Raw genomic sequence first — 16043 nt, 5'->3', positions numbered from 1 at the left:
ATGTTCCAGAGCTCCAATAACTTTATACTACCCTACAAGTGGTATAAGCCAGTGGTTTTCAAAGTGGGGGCCGGGGATCCCTGGGGGAGGCACGGAGGGGTGCTAGGGGGGCTGCGGCAGGTTGGAAGTATAGCAAATAATAATAATAATTTATTAATGTACACCAAAATCATTATTCCCATTAGTAGAGATCTGCATTATAATAATATTTTTCATCTCTGAATTCGGTATTTTATATATCCTAATGGGGCACTGACACACAGACCGAGAGTGTGGTTTTGAAAGAGTGCACAGAAAAAAATAATCTGGGACGGCCCATGTCAGGGGGGCCTTGGCTGGAATCTATCGGTATATGGGGGGCCTCGTCATGGTAAAGTTTGGGAACCCCTGTTATAAGCTCAGCAAAGGATTCAAACCAGATCATAGGATGATAGTCTCTTGAACAGATACATGTTAGTCTGACACTCTATTCCAATAGGGTCACTTGTCTGTGATGTCATTATGATGTGTCCTTGGAGATGGTTCTAAAACCTCACCTGAGTATACGGACACTCATTTAGCAGCAGGACACTGAAGAGTACAGTTGGATTATTGTTTCCTCCTGGACATTTACACACGCCTCACATAGTATGGGACTCAGATGGACAGCAAAAGTCAGGGGTGCAGGGCAGGCCAATCATCATGCTGTAAGTACATGAACATCAACACAGCATTATAATATCAGTAAGCATGGGTTTTATAGATCAACTTCAACATGGACACACACACACACGCACACACACACACACACACACACACACACACACACACACACACACACACAGAGACAGACAGAGACAGACAGGGAGACTCAATATTTTAAAAAGCACAGCAACGCCTTCACCTACTCAGGAAACTCGGGACATTTCAAGTAAGCAAAGACATTATGATTCTAGTACACCGTTCCCTCATAGAATCAGTCCTCACCTTCAACATATCCTCCTGGCACAATTTCATTGGTGTTAGACAAAAAAAAAACTGTCACGCATAGTGAACCAGGCAATCAAAACTACTGGCTCACCTCAACCCTCCCTATCTGAGTTGTACAGTAGTGCAGTGATCAGGAAAGCTGACCAGATCATAGAGGACTCTCTCACCCCCTCCATCACTCCTTCCAACTGCTGCCATCGGGTTGACGGCTCAGTGTTCCTCTGGCGCACAAGAACAGATCCAAGAAATCCTTTATCCCCTCAGCTGTGGCCATACTGAACAAGAGATGAGCTGTCCAGTCTCAGCATGCATCTATTGTCTTGTCTTTGTCCTGTTTTGTCAAGTCTTGTCTAATGTCTGTGAGAATCACTGAAGCCAGACCAAAGACAATTTTCTGTTTCATGTGTAACAAACAATAAGTTTTATCTAATGTAATCTAATCTAGTCTTATTCCAATCCACATAGGTCTCAGGTCAACCGTATCTCTGTCATTTCATGAAGTATTCACGAAAAAAATAACTTTAATTTTCGTGGTGCATTCACGCATCACGTATTGCCCGTTTTTCGTGGTTGGGCAACGAAACGCTGCCTATTCATTTGAATTGCCCGACTGCTTTCTAGCGACCCACTAGTTCGACGCCCTTTCGGTACCGTCACATAGTAATCAAACATTTCAAACACGAAATTTAGGGTTAGGGTTAGGTTTAGGTTTAGGGTCGTATGACATAAGGCATAAGTACCGAAAGGGCGTTGAATTAGTGAGTCCCGAGTGTATCAACAGTGTTCTGTCAGCACCCCCTCCCCGCCCCTGCAGACGCTTGGATAACCATAGCAACAACATGAGCTGAAAATACCGACCACGAGTCGCTAGGCAGCAGTCGGGCAATTCAAATGAATAGGCAGCGTTTCGTTGCCCAACCACGAAAAACGGGCAATAACGTGAATGCACCACGAAAATTAAAGTTATTTTTTTCGTGAATACTTCACAAAATGACAGAGCTAGGGCTCCTCAGGTTCATATAGAAGTCTAGCTGTTCGTGCATGCTCAACAAGAGCACCCCATTCAAAACACAAACCCACATCTGGAAAAGAGTGATTAAACCAGTTTAGGCAGCTAGTGGAATCTGGAGGACATTGCCTAGATGTTACACAAGCCCAGGGCCTGCGTTAGGCATCGGCAGACAAGGCGGTCGCCTAGGGTGCCAAATGCATTGGGGGCATCAGAGAAGCCCAAACGTCACAGCACACATAATTAGAATGTCAAGCAAAACAACAGCCTTAAACGTTACATTGACAAGAATTATTCATTCATGGGTTCCTGATCTGCTGTGTTCGATTAGACGTGCGATGTTATGTTTACAGATGGCAATTTTTAAATGCACAAAAAAAGAAAGAGGGTGCTTGCCTAGGGCACCAAATTGATTGGAACCGGCCATGCCCAGGCTTTTGCAGGAACCGAATCCTGTGAAAAACCCTATTATCCTGCCGGATCTGGAACCGGAACCGGAGCATACGCTTTCTCATCTTGGATGTGCTTGAGATTCAGAGGATGGGGAACAGTATGATGCAAGGGTTTCTGGCCAACGCAGCAGGGGTTAAGACGTGGCAGAAAGACCTTGGTGGCAAGCCCATGAGTCAACTCTGAAGTAGAGCCACCCCCAAGAAATACATTTGAGCCGACCGTTTATTTTAAAAATATGTGGAAAAGGTATACTCACACTACACCTGTCTGCCACCCACACACACACACACACACACACACCCGTTACCGGTATATGGATCTTTTGCCTATTCACACACAAACTGGGTTTGAATGCAAATTTCAAAAGAAAAAAAAATGTAATCCACATGTCCTGAAGTCAATGAAAAGATATGCTGACAACTGAAAAGGTCAACACAGCTATTATTAACCATCCAAGAAATCAGCCTTGCACGGCAAATTCTTCAAGCAGATCAAGCTTGAGCAACTCCAAGACGGGGCACTATTTCAGTTCACTCACTGGTATGGGTCTTGTAACGGTCAGGCTCCCTCAGTGCCCTTGAGTGTGTAATGGAATAAGTCTTCACAAATACCAGTTCTTCTCAAGACAGGTTCACCAGTCACTCGCCTAAAGCAGTTTATCATCTACTTATTTTGCCCTCTCTTACATGGAGAAATGTGTACATTAAATATGAAAATGAGGCACAATTAGGATAGGCACAGCGTACTTCTCACTGTTCAAAAGAAGGCAGCCCATAGTTCTGGTGACAAGCATTTCCCTTTCACATGCATGCACAATATAATGCTCATGTGTTCCTGAGAGTGCACATCAAACTAGTCAGTATGAAGAAATAAAGATAGGAGAGTAGTTCTTCACATGTGTATCAGCTATGACTTCACCGCTGTGATAGAAGTGGTATGGAACACACAAACCTGAATGACCATCACAGTTGGCAGATTTTATTAAAATGCAAGGTACATGTAGTATCTACATTACAAAAATACAAGAAATAATAAAAACAAAATCCAATAGTGATCACCAAATGTGATTTGACAAGGCAGAAGAAAAGCTTTGCCGGCATTGGGACTTATTTAAATTAAAAGTAAAAGAAAAAACAACAGCAAAAATAGCTTTCTCCCTCTTTTGTTTGTTCATATGTCCCGTCTTCCTTACAAACATCTCAAGGCAACAGCTGCACCAGAGGGTCAAAAAACGTGGACTATTTGAGCTTAGGCTAGGTCACTCAGGTGACCAGTTTACTGGGAGGGATGCAATGAATACATGAATCTAATGGAGAATTAACTTCCATGAACCAATGTGAGAATTCCATGGAACAAGTAAAACCTTTAAGATCATCCAGGTCAAAGCATTCTCAGCACCACCCATCAGATGAAGCCTAATACTAATATTTCCACCTGACACCCTGGTTTGGAGTCACTGTTGTGTGTAAGGGTATACTCATGTATGTGTAAAGAATACAACAGGACTGTACATCCCTCTCTCACATCTTGCCTTCCCCTTCCTTCTTGACTTTGAGAAACTCGGCCATGTTGGAGAAATACTTCTGGTTGGCCTCGGCCACCTTCTTCTCTGCAGCCTGAGGGTTCACAATCTCCAAACCCTGAGAGAGAGAGAGAGAGAGAGAGAGAGAGAGAGAGAGAGAGAGAGAGAGAGAGAGAGAGAGAGAGAGAGAGAGAGAGAGGAATTATTATGTGCAGAGAGAAATACAATGAGAGGGAGTAGAGAATAAAAAAACAAACGAAAGGACGGAGAGAGAGAGAGAGAGAGAGAGAGAGAGAGAGAGAGAGAGAGATAGGAAAGGACAAAGACAGCAAGTTAGGAGACGTCCATCAAGAGACTGAATAGGAAAGGCAATCCACAAGCCAGTTGACCCATATCAGTTACCAGTGGCCTTTTCCCTCACGCACGCGCGCGCGCGCACGCACGCACGCACGCGGTTTCCTAAGGAGCCCGAGCAAACAGTGAGGCTAATGAGGCATCTGTGTAATCAGGAGCCTCCTGGGTCAGGGAGAGGTTGTTTGTGACTTCACAAAAACCATTGGGGACATCGCAGCATTTAGCCATGCAAGGTCTGTTTATGTGCATGTATGTGTGTGTCTGTGTGTGCGCGTGCATACGCGTGTTGTCCATACCTGTAATGACGTGAAGGCCACACTGGAGCTTGCTCCAGAGGAGCGGTGTGTGTGTGTGTGTGTGTGTGTGTGTGTGCGCGCGCGTGTGTTTTATCCGTACCTGTAAGGGCGTAAAAGCCACACTGGAGCTGGTTCCTGAGGAGCGGGGTGTCTGTCTGTGTGTGTGNGTGTGTGTGTTTGTGTGTGTGTGTGTGTGTTTGTGCGTGTGTTTTATCCGTACCTGTAATGACGTGAAGGCCACACTGGAGCTTGCTCCAGAGGAGCGGTGTGTGTGTGTGTGTGTGTGTGTGTGTGTGTGCGCGCGCGTGTGTTTTATCCGTACCTGTAAGGGCGTAAAAGCCACACTGGAGCTGGTTCCTGAGGAGCGGTCCCGGACTGTTGACTTGCCTCCGTAAACCATGCTCTGCTTCTGAAGGGTTCTCTGTAGAGACACACACACACACACACACACACACACACACACACACACACACACACACACACACACACACACACACACACACACACACACACACACACACACACACACACACACACACACACACACACACACACACACACACACACACACACACACACACGATAAGTATGGCAATTAAACACACACACAAGAGAGTTTTAAGGCACAGAGAACAGATCAGTCCTCCAAGGGCAAGTGTACACTGTGAACGAGAGGAAGAGCACAGAAAAAAAGATCCATGCTCCCCTCTAGTGAATGTGTAAGGGGGAGACAAAAAGATGTGACGAGTCTGTCTGTGTGTATGTGGCATATACTGTACATCTTTCCCATGTGAGACTTTCAACACATTGATACTGTCCTATAAAGGCAAAGTGCAGTAACTACATTTTGTCAAAATTGAGTTTAGACTGGAAATGGTCTTCAATACACCACCTTTATCTTGTGACAAAGCCTTAAGCCCGCGGTACGCTTGCTGCAAGCTGTAAAACGCGCGTCACCGCGAGCAACCGACTGCACATGCTTGCTTTAAAAGCAGTAGACCAAGACGCAAAATACTGGCGGTGTCATCCAAGGGGCAGAGAGCGCGCAGCATTGCCATGCGGAAATTGGGAACACAGACGGCAAAAAAAAAAGAGTCCCTGGGCAAGGAAACAATACTGCTACTGCTCCTATATTTGCATGCTCCTTTTTCAAAGTGCAATAAGATATGATCGCAAATGTTTGTAATTTCGGACAAACTCAATGAGAAAAGTTACTGCCATTGTCGTTTTCCTCAGAAGCACACGCGTGGAACTGTGCAGTCTTTCTTAGGATCGCCCCCAGCGAGACATTAAATATGCATGCGTTCATGAACGAATTGTGCACGCTTACGTGTATCCTACAGCAAGCATGCCGAGAGCCTTAAAGGGACAGTTTGGTCAATTTCAACATGCAGTTGTAATGCTCACACTACCCTGGACTTGTCAGTGCCTGAGATTTTTTCTTCTTCTTCTTCAGCCGTTTCCGAGATCCTGGTCATTGTAATGGGGGCAGCTCTTTGTTTACATTTCAAAAAAACATTTTTATTTATTCCCAAAAACATCCAAAAGGTTATAAAACATCAGCAGACAATTAGCAAACAGCAGTACCTTTTGGGAAAATATTTGGAGTTGGCCTATGTTTCATTTTTTAAAAATGTAAACAAACGCTGCCCCCATTAGAATTGCTCATATCTCGGAAAGGGCTGAGCCGAAAAATGTGGCATCACCAGGTACTGACAAGTCAAGGGTAGCGTGAGCAATACAACTGCATGTTGAAATTCACCAAACTGTCCCTTTAAGGTCCAAATGTGTCCTGTTTAAGGAATATAACGATTCCAACTTAACAGTAACTACAATATCCAACCTTACTACACCACGTCTTTGAAGGCCTTTTTCTCAGTTTCAATGTTGCTGTAGTTACTGCACTTTGCTTGTGTAGGACAGGATTCTTCTGATGATTCTCATGTTATGTCCTTGGCAGAGAAGTAGATGGTAAGGATGCAAACGATTAATCGATTAATCGACTTTAATCGATCAATGCATTAATCGATTAAAAAAACATTAATCGCAATTAATCGACAATTCAACCTACAAGAGACCCAGGTGAAATGGGCATGTGAAGAGTGTATGTGAAGAGGAGTGTGAATAGTGGGAAGATTTAAAACACCTTTGGATTAAAGAATTGAAATAGAATTAATTTAAATGTGGTATTTCATCTCAATTTTTAATTTTTTTGGGATTTAGTAGGTTTTTTTTCGATAAACATTGAGATTTCGGGGGGAAAACGCTGCTTATCAATTAATCGTAAGTCGATTGATAAGGCTATCAACTAATGATTAATGAATTAATCGATAATTTGCATCGCTAGTAGATGGACACTTGCCAACAGATAGGCTGACTCTCGCCAGACCTACGCAAGCTCTCCTCACTAGATCTGAGAGAGTGTGCATTAGATTGATTCTCAGAAGGCATGGTGTGTGTGTGTGTGTGTGTGTGTGTGTGTGTGTGTGTGTGTGTGTGTGTGTGTGTGTGTGTGTGTGTGTGTGTGCGTTGTTGGGCTGTTGTTGGCTTACCTGTAGGGATTTGGAGATCCTGGCCTTGGTGGCGTCGTTGACCTGTGCTGCCCTCACCCTGCCGCTGCCAGACTTGCCCAGCTGACCCAGACTAAAGCCCAGATCCTCCTGGTACGCATCGTCCTCAATCTGAACAACACACACACACACACACACACACACAAAGCAGTCAGCAGTCAGTTAGCAGCAGAAGTGTGCATGAACACACACAAACACAGGTATCCGCTGTTGCACACATACACAATGTATCAAAACCACATTTGCACACAGTCATGGTCACCTTCATCAATATGCATTATTTCAAACAGTTGTGCAACATCGATGCAGATAGCAAATAGGAAGGTATATGTTTATGTATGGAATAGCGGCCGACGAGGTGTCCCGATATCAAGGAAAATAATGGACGAGGCGGAGCGTTCTAAACAGCCCGACGGCGCAGCCGAAGGGCTGTTCGCTTCGCCAAGTCTCACTTTGAAGGCCGCTATTCCGCTTATCACCCGGTTACCAGCATTTAAGTATTAATTTATTATAATAATAAGTAGATTCACCACTGCGCTTGGTACGTTGCTATGGGCACCACTTCCTAATCTAGTGAGACGCGCCTCTATCGGAGCGCGCAGAATGTTGGGGTGACTTGACAACCAAATGCGATAGAATTGACGACTGGGTTTTTGACTTGACAACCAGATGCGATAGAATTAGTAACGGGGTCTTGACTAGACAACCAGATGCGATAGAACTAACGACGCGGTCTTGACTAGACAACCAGATGCGATAGAACTAGTAACGGCACTTCGCCAGAAAGTTAGAAAAGAAGCAACTTGGACGCCCGCACGACATCATAGGTGTCCTGCTACCGGGGAATAAAGGACACCTGCTCAGCCAATCAGAAGACATTCCGTCTGCTCACTGGGTGATAATCATGTTTGTATGCCCAGAGCTTGCAACAGCTGCCCCACAGTACAAGATATGCAAACACGCACCTCGCCAAACGTCATTCTGTTGGCGTTCTTTCTGATCTCGGTCAAGCCCAAACGCTCCTTCATCTTACGATACCTGTGGGGTGACACAAAGATTGCACATCATGATTATTCAAAATATATCAATACAGAGGGCTGTGATTGGCAAAGGCCAAATAAGCAGATTAACACACAGAACACATTGTGCTTTATAGCAACAGTGGTTTCACACATGCATTTCAGGCTAGACAATGAAAATCAAAAATCCAGATCAATGAAAAATAATAATAATAATAAAATAAAAAAAATCACATGCACACTGAAATGCACGTATTCTACAAAGGGCGAGAAGGGAAGACGGCCAGAGGTCAGTGTGACGAGTGCTTTACCTCCTCCCTCCTCTCTTCTTCCTCTGTCCGTCCAGCGGTGCAGGGAGTGGCTTCACCGTTTTGACTGGAGGAGGCTCCTGCCATTTATCAAACTTCCTCTCAATCTCCTCCTTCAGGTCATAGCCAACCTGGAGAAACACGCAAAAAAAAACACACCGAATGATGAAGGATTAGCAGTGCATGCTCCATTAGGGCTACTGGCTCAGCGGAAACAGAAACACTGGTGTGGCATCATATCAATTCTTCATCTATTCCATTAATACCACAGCAGCCCTCAGGCATGATCTGGAAGACTTACTCACACATCCTAAGCCATCAGACTCAACACACTGAGGAAAACCACATGAACAATTCAGAGACACTGAAGGACATTCCATGAACATTTCATTCACCATGCCTCTTGCATTTTACTCTTTGGTTGTACTCTCTGCTGCTGTGTGTGTGTGTGTGTGTGTGTATTTATTGTCTATCAGTATGTTAAGTCTTCTTGCTGCATACTGTGTATGTTGTGAGAGAATGTGTCAGGGAAAGAATGTAAATTGATGTATCAGTATGTTAGTTTTAAAGCACATTGTGTGTGCGTGTCCGTGTAATTGTCAATGTCTTATTTACACGATTTGTTAAAAACTGCACATTGGAGAGTGGTCAAATGCAATTTCAAACTTCTGTGCTAACCTTGTCACATAGATTTCTGTCAATTAAGTACACTTGACTAGTTTTTCCCCACACATATGATCCCACATCCTCACCTTCCCAACTGCACTCTCATGGAAGCTGTCCACGCGGGCGGCGAGGGTGCACTTGGCCGACACCAGGCGAGCTGCCTTCCTCCTGAGGTCCTGGAAACACAGATCCAGAGTAGGGGTGTAAATAATAATCGAAATGTATCGATGCATCGATCCAATGGCTGGCGATTTAATTGAATCGTATCGTGGGGCATTCTTAAAAGGTGCACTGTGTGTAGGATGTGGCCAGAGTAGGTACTGCAACTATGCTGCTCATTGAAATTGTGCTGCATATTGCCAAATATAATGTTTTCATGAATATTTACAAAGTAATAAACTAATATTTACTATTATGGTCAAAGTACAGTCATTTTTGCAGCTATAAATGTCTATTTCTGGAAATTCAAAATGGCGGACCATGAAGATGATCTTTTTTCATGTATGAAAAGTGCAATTTTCCAAGTCATAATGAATACCTAAAATTTGATGGTGGTGGTCTTCATGAAAAAGGTAACATTAGTGAATGGGTAACATGAATTCTGGAAATAAACAACTAGTATCGAAGTATCGAAAATAATCGAATCGCTGGCTCCTGCCCAATGCCCTAGCTCCATAACATAATAAAGGAGGAAAAGTAATTGAAAAAAACCTGTATGGTATCGTGGGGAATTCTTAAGTATATAAAAATAACCTAATCCCTGCTTTGAGATATCGAGACCGAATCGTCATGGGGCTGTGATTTACACCCCTAATCCAGAGACAGTTCAGGGTTCCCACTCTTTTTCAAAAATCATTTTCCAGGATATTTCCAGGACATTTCCAGGACTATTTTTGGATAATTCAGGACGGATATTTAATCCGTCGGACCCACAATTTGGACATACACAACGACACACAATGCATTTTAGAGACAATGTGACTTTAAGGTTGAAATGAGTTGTACAGTAATGAATGAGTACAGTGTGTTAGGGAAGAGGGTACGTCCAAAGACGTCATAAGAGCATAGTATGGCATGGCCGCAAGGGGAGTCACTTTCTTCTTCTGCAGTTAGTACTAAGGAGACTAGTGATAGGAGGGATTACATTAAACACTGACAACTGGATCTCCTCTCTTGACCAATTTTGCGAAGTTACAGAGTTCAGATTTTATCCATTATGGCGTTGCACCCACTGACCATGAGCACAGTGTCTTTAAGCAATGTCCTCGGACTACACCTAACCCAATGCAGTTACTATTAAGTGATACTTCTTATCCAATGTACATTATTTGCTTAGTACTGGCGGCAAGGTAAAATGCAAAGCCACTACCGCCAGGGCTGGAGTGTGGAACAGGTCATAGGACATAGTGAATTTGTATCAGCTGTAATTAAGGCTGAATGACAGCTGTAATTTAACCACAAACTGAACATTGACGACAGGACATCCTATTTTGACCGAGCCGGAACTAGCAGCAGCTCCTCGCACCCACAATGCAATTCAAATTGCGGAGTTTCCAGTGTCACAATTTTTATCGATCATGGCCTTGCATCCACTGCGCATGGTGTCCCCGGGCTACGCCCGGTACTACACCGTGGCCAATGCAATTTCCTGCGAATAAGCGTTCTTATCCATTCTATGTTCTTTGACCTGGGTTGCGGTTGAAGATCACCAGCTGTCCCGCTAGTAGGAATCTGCTGGAGCTTGGCGACCACACCCCTATGTCAAATTTCGCAAGCCCAGCACGTGCAGCCTCTGTTCAATTGAAATGCTTTGTGATCCACAAAACGTTTATTCGGAATTAAATGAAAGTGCAATGTAAACTCACATTAATGTCACATTATCTCAGAAATTAATACCTTAATAGTCTCTCTCTTATCGCAAAAATTAGTGTACTTGGATTTAAATGCATTCTCCACAAGACTTGACTTTGACTTTTTTGCTCACCAACCATTGTGGGCAGTGGTTTCTGTCTTTCTGCAAGCCAGTTTTGTTGCCAGTTTCTTTTTCCCTGGAATATTCTTGCATACAAACATGCAACTATGTGATGCGACTACTGTGATTTGTCACACCAAAGATCAAACTACGGTAGGTTTCAAAGTGGCTAGCGAGACTGAAAGCTCTGCTCTCCAAAAAAGATAGCAGTACAATTTTTTTGTAAGGAAGTGCTAGCACTGCCTATTTGTAGGCCTATTATGATCGTAAGCAGGTTTTCGAGAGATATATAACGCCATGATATCAGCTAGCGACTTTTCAGCAAGCCAACTAGCGACTTCTAGCAACTTTTGGCAACACTGAGTCAAAGAATATGAATGTGTATAAGTGCAATCAAAGATGGCAACCTGACCAAACTGTGTGTGTGTGTGTGTGTGGACAATAATGCATTCAATAGGTGGATATAAATTGAATCGTCATGTCTAGACTCGGAGAAGAGTAATAATTATACCACAAACAAAATCGGGAAAAAGTTGAAGGGAAAAAAATCCAGGACAAATATTTTTTTTCCAGGATATTTGGTGAATTTCCAGGACTTTCAAGGACTTGAAAACACATCTCTACATTTCCAGGTTTTCCAGGACGTGTGGGAACCCTGACAGTTACCCTCAGGGTCTACACAAATTGCTAATTCAGGAGTACTGTAAAGATTGATGAATAGATCAGTATTCTCATAAAAGGCAGTGGCGATTGAAAATGACATTGTATTCATGCCAGGGGGGTTTATACAACAAATTATTCATGATCATCAGGAGTTCTTTATGACATGTTGGAAGTGTCAGGGGGTGTCTGATGTAAGGGTCACCGTAGGCATAATGAGGCTTAATGAGGTATTAAAGTCATAGATGAGTTAACATTGTAGAAAACAGAGGAACCTTTCATGTGCCCATAGTTTATTAATGGGGCGGGGAGTTTCTGGGCCCCAAGTGACATGTCTGGCACTCACTGGTGGGAGGGACTGCACCACGTCACAGTGGTAGATGTACCCGGTGTGGGGCAGCAGGGAGGTGCTGCTGAAGCCGGACAGAGTCCTCCTCTGGGCCCCCAACAGCATCAGGTTGCACGCAGGCATCTTGGACAGGTTAGTCAGACCACCTGCAACACCTGGGGAGGGAATAGGAAGTGAGGGGACACGAAACAGAGAGAACAGAGAAGAGTCGAAAAAAATGAGACAGAAAGAGATGAAGAGAAAGTAAGAAACCAGTCGATTAGGGAGATTTTATTATGATTCTGCCAGAACCATGCTTGTGGATACAAAGGAACACAAACAATAGTGACTTTTTTTGGGTTACTTCAGAAACTATATGCGTGTTAAAAATACTCAGTAACATGTTAAGTGGCAAGCTCCCAGTCCCCTCCCTTGACGAACGCACTCGGTGCAGCATCTGCCGTTTAGCCGCCCCAGGCGGCCACAGCGGCCACGTGACTCACCCATAATTTTAGCCGCCGTCGACGCCCCCACTATGATGGAGAGATTAGGGGCGATGAACGACATCCTGGACTCCACGTACTCGTAGATCCTGTGCTTGGATTGGTTGAGCTCCAGGGCCATGTCGCAGGCCTCCTCCAATCGGAGCAGCTCGTCGTCTCCCAGCATGGTCCTAAGGGAACGAGAGCGGGGGACAGTTAGTTACAGCCTGGGATTCAGAGGCTTATAAATAAACATACAAGCACGGCTAGCGGTGCACTGGGAGAGAAAGTGGGCCACATACATGCACACACTCACCATCAAAGCGTAGCAGGCCTTCCCTGTGCTCTTCAATCACTGACAACACACATGCACATGCAAACACACACCCATAGCATTGTACTATGTGCTGCTATTCAATCACTCATAATGCACACACACAGTCAAAGGTCAAGAGTGCTGTCGGCATTCACTAGCTTCTCAATCAAGGCCCACGCACGTGACTGCAGACAAGCGTGGCACAAACACATATACGTTTCCCCCTCTGCATCTCCAGGGGTGCGTTTCCCAAAAGCGTAGTTGTTAGCTAGTTAGCAACTTGGGTAGTTGTCAATGGGAAATTACATCGCAAACATTTGCTAACGTAGCTAACAACTATGGTTTCGAGAAATACACCCCTGGCCAAGTCTTGCTCATCTGGAGTGACCCTCACCCTTTCGGCCTTTAATCTCACAAGCTCATACTCAACAAAGATATCTCACTCCAGATCTCTTTCTGTGCTGTAATGTTTTCACTCGTGCAATCACGACCACATGTGGAAATTAGTGGCAACAGTACGAAGCATCAGATGTAATGTATAGGCCCATCAGAATTTTTCTGCGAATCAATTCAGTCTGTACTTTGTTTGTGAAGAGATCAAATAAATTGTCACACGAGAGCACAAACCAAAACACTGACTTGTGTGCGTTTTGTGTACTTGCTTGCACCGCCGACAGATTTCTTCATGATATATACCGTGTATACCAGGATGACAGGTCACATAATAACCCTGAGGCAGGGCGCAAGGATCCACGAGCCCATTGGTCATTGACATTAGCGGTTTTATTCAATATCTTGCAAAAGCACAATTCAAAGCTCATTTTCAAGTTTGCCATCAGGATGTTGAATGGCTAAAAGTCCCTCAAAAGTTGTTGAACCTAGGCTGACAGCGGGGAAACGTTATGATTTTCTACACGGAGGCGGGGCGTTAGCAAAGCACAAGGCCACAAACACAAGGAGAGGACAACAGGAGGTTAGAGAAAGAAAGGGACCAAGGTCTCTGCTGCGCTCACTAACCCCTGGGTGGTGGAGGCCGTGACACTGACCACCATGATGGTGGCATTGGTGAGGATCTGCTGCAGCGTCTCGTTGTTCTTGCACTTCTCCAGACTGTTGCCCAGTTCCTGAGGACAGAGGCCAGCATGAATGTCATGTCAATCCGTATCATTTTACCTCACAATGGCTGTAAGTCCCTTTGTATAAAAAGTATCTAACAAGTGTAATGTAATGCCATATGCAGTGGTTCTTTGTTTTGACAGGTCACCAAGGAGGTGATCCTCTATGGATGGCATCGTCTGTGTTCCAAACACAAATGCCATCGTTTGTGTAATGAATCTAACATGACCAGATCACCAACTATGCACTGGAGTTAAAGGTGAGTGAAGTGATTTTTTTAGAAACACTGTCTTACCTTCACAGTCCTGATATAGTCCAGGGAATTCGGTACCAGAGATTCAAGCTCAGGGAATCTTTTGGAATACTTGTCTCGCACAAATTTATGAATGATATCTATGTAAAGGAGAGAGGAGGTCGTCAAACAACACCAGACACATCACCATGATACTTTAAATTACATGATGAACGGCATGCTTCCCCAAATTCTGTGACTTTTAACCTGTGCACATTTCATCAAGTCCAAACTCTCGTCTTTGTCCTTTACACCACAAACATATTATTACGTATACTCACTCAGTTCATTGTCAATTTCCACTGTCAGATTGTTGGCAGCTACAATCAGCCTGTACTCTGGGTCTGATTCAACAGGTCCTGATACTGTTAAGAGGACAGGAATTGAAGGATGAATCATGAGGTGAGGGAAATATATTCACATGATTCTTATTTGTGATATAGTTCATTCACAGTGACTCACCTTCTGAATTTTTCCGCTGTTTGCCAACATATACTGCTATTTTCTCCATGATCTCTGAAAACTGGAGAGGTTGAGGGGTCATACACTTAGTATTCATTATGCGAAAGATGTTTTGGCATTTAATTAGTTGTTATTCTGTCGGATAAGTAGAAGTATATAAACACACTCACCGGCTTACTGTGACGCAACTTTGCAATGGAAGTTACGCTTTCGGCTCCACTGTAATCCAACTCCATCTCCTCGGGGATATCTTCAAGCCCCCCTGCTGCCTCCCTCTCGCCCAGCTCTCCATCACTGCCCCCCTCTTCTTCTCCCGGGTACAGTTCATCCTCTCCTTCATCCCCGGCCTCCTCCAAGTCTGCAAGCAGCTCATCGGCCAGAGACATCTGCGAGAAAGTTGAAAGAGACCTGAGGCCACTGTTTGTGGATCTTGTGCTGGCACATAACCCTTAACGTTACCATGAAGTATAATATTGCGGTGTATGTGATATTTACAAACACGTGTGCATAATTACCGTGGCAGTAGCCTGGTATGAACTTTGTCTCGAACAATTACTGTGTCAAGAAGTCCAAAGGGTTAGTTGGACTTCTCTGAGATTGAAGCTCGGAGGAACCAAAAAGCTCAACGAGAAGTCCAGTTATTCTGATCATGTTGAAAATATAGTCACAGATGTAGTGTAAAGATCTTTGCTTAACATATCACGTGAATACTATACAATGCAATAGATTTGTCTATGGATCTTTTTTCGAGAACATCAACATACATTAGAGAAAGACAAATGTCCACTTGTCAGTACAGCAACTGTGTGTTGTAGCCTATGCGCAGCTAACTAGAGGTAGCCGCGAGGTTTAGTTCCTTCAAAAACATGAATGAAAACGACTTTATGACTACGAAACCATACCTTCCTGGCTTATCCTCAACCACTAAGTCCCAAGAACTGCTCCAAACGAGATGTGTATGGTGCAACAGTTACGAAGACACAAATGTTTTGCTTCAGCTTTCGGGAGTGTTTTGCTAACAATTGAGAACGTTCATGCGTCGTCGAGTCGCAGTATTTACACGTATTAGGAGAGGAGCATGATGGGAAATGGTTGGCCTTGTAAGGTGAGTCAAGATGTCAAGAAAAAAAACATCTTGTGCGCATAATACAATACCACCTAATATTGTGTTTTATATGTATTTGCAATGCATTTTATACTATATACGTATTTAACACAATGTAGACCTCCTTGATTAAACATCTTGCAT

General features: G+C 44.0%; 1 protein-coding gene across 1 annotated transcript; it reads right to left on the bottom strand.

The window, feature by feature from the left end:
- Positions 1–3393: 3393 nt before the first annotated feature.
- Positions 3394–15859, bottom strand: prpf31 (PRP31 pre-mRNA processing factor 31 homolog (yeast)). Its single transcript, XM_063199141.1, has 14 exons — positions 15697–15859; positions 14965–15180; positions 14795–14855; positions 14614–14697; positions 14336–14433; positions 13942–14048; positions 12630–12799; positions 12145–12302; positions 9253–9342; positions 8504–8631; positions 8139–8211; positions 7156–7284; positions 4926–5024; positions 3394–4071 (listed from the first exon to the last, which is right to left on the bottom strand). The coding sequence occupies exons 2-14, from the start codon at positions 15178–15180 to the stop codon at positions 3952–3954; spliced, it is 1533 nt and encodes a 510-aa protein (XP_063055211.1). The 5' UTR covers positions 15697–15859; the 3' UTR covers positions 3394–3951.
- Positions 15860–16043: the final 184 nt, after the last annotated feature.

The sequence above is a fragment of the Engraulis encrasicolus genome, chromosome 5, assembly GCF_034702125.1.
Source record: "Engraulis encrasicolus isolate BLACKSEA-1 chromosome 5, IST_EnEncr_1.0, whole genome shotgun sequence".
Classification (NCBI taxonomy): domain Eukaryota; kingdom Metazoa; phylum Chordata; class Actinopteri; order Clupeiformes; family Engraulidae; genus Engraulis; species Engraulis encrasicolus.
Note: the sequence above shows the minus strand (reverse complement) of the source record. Positions and strands in the feature narration are given on the sequence as shown.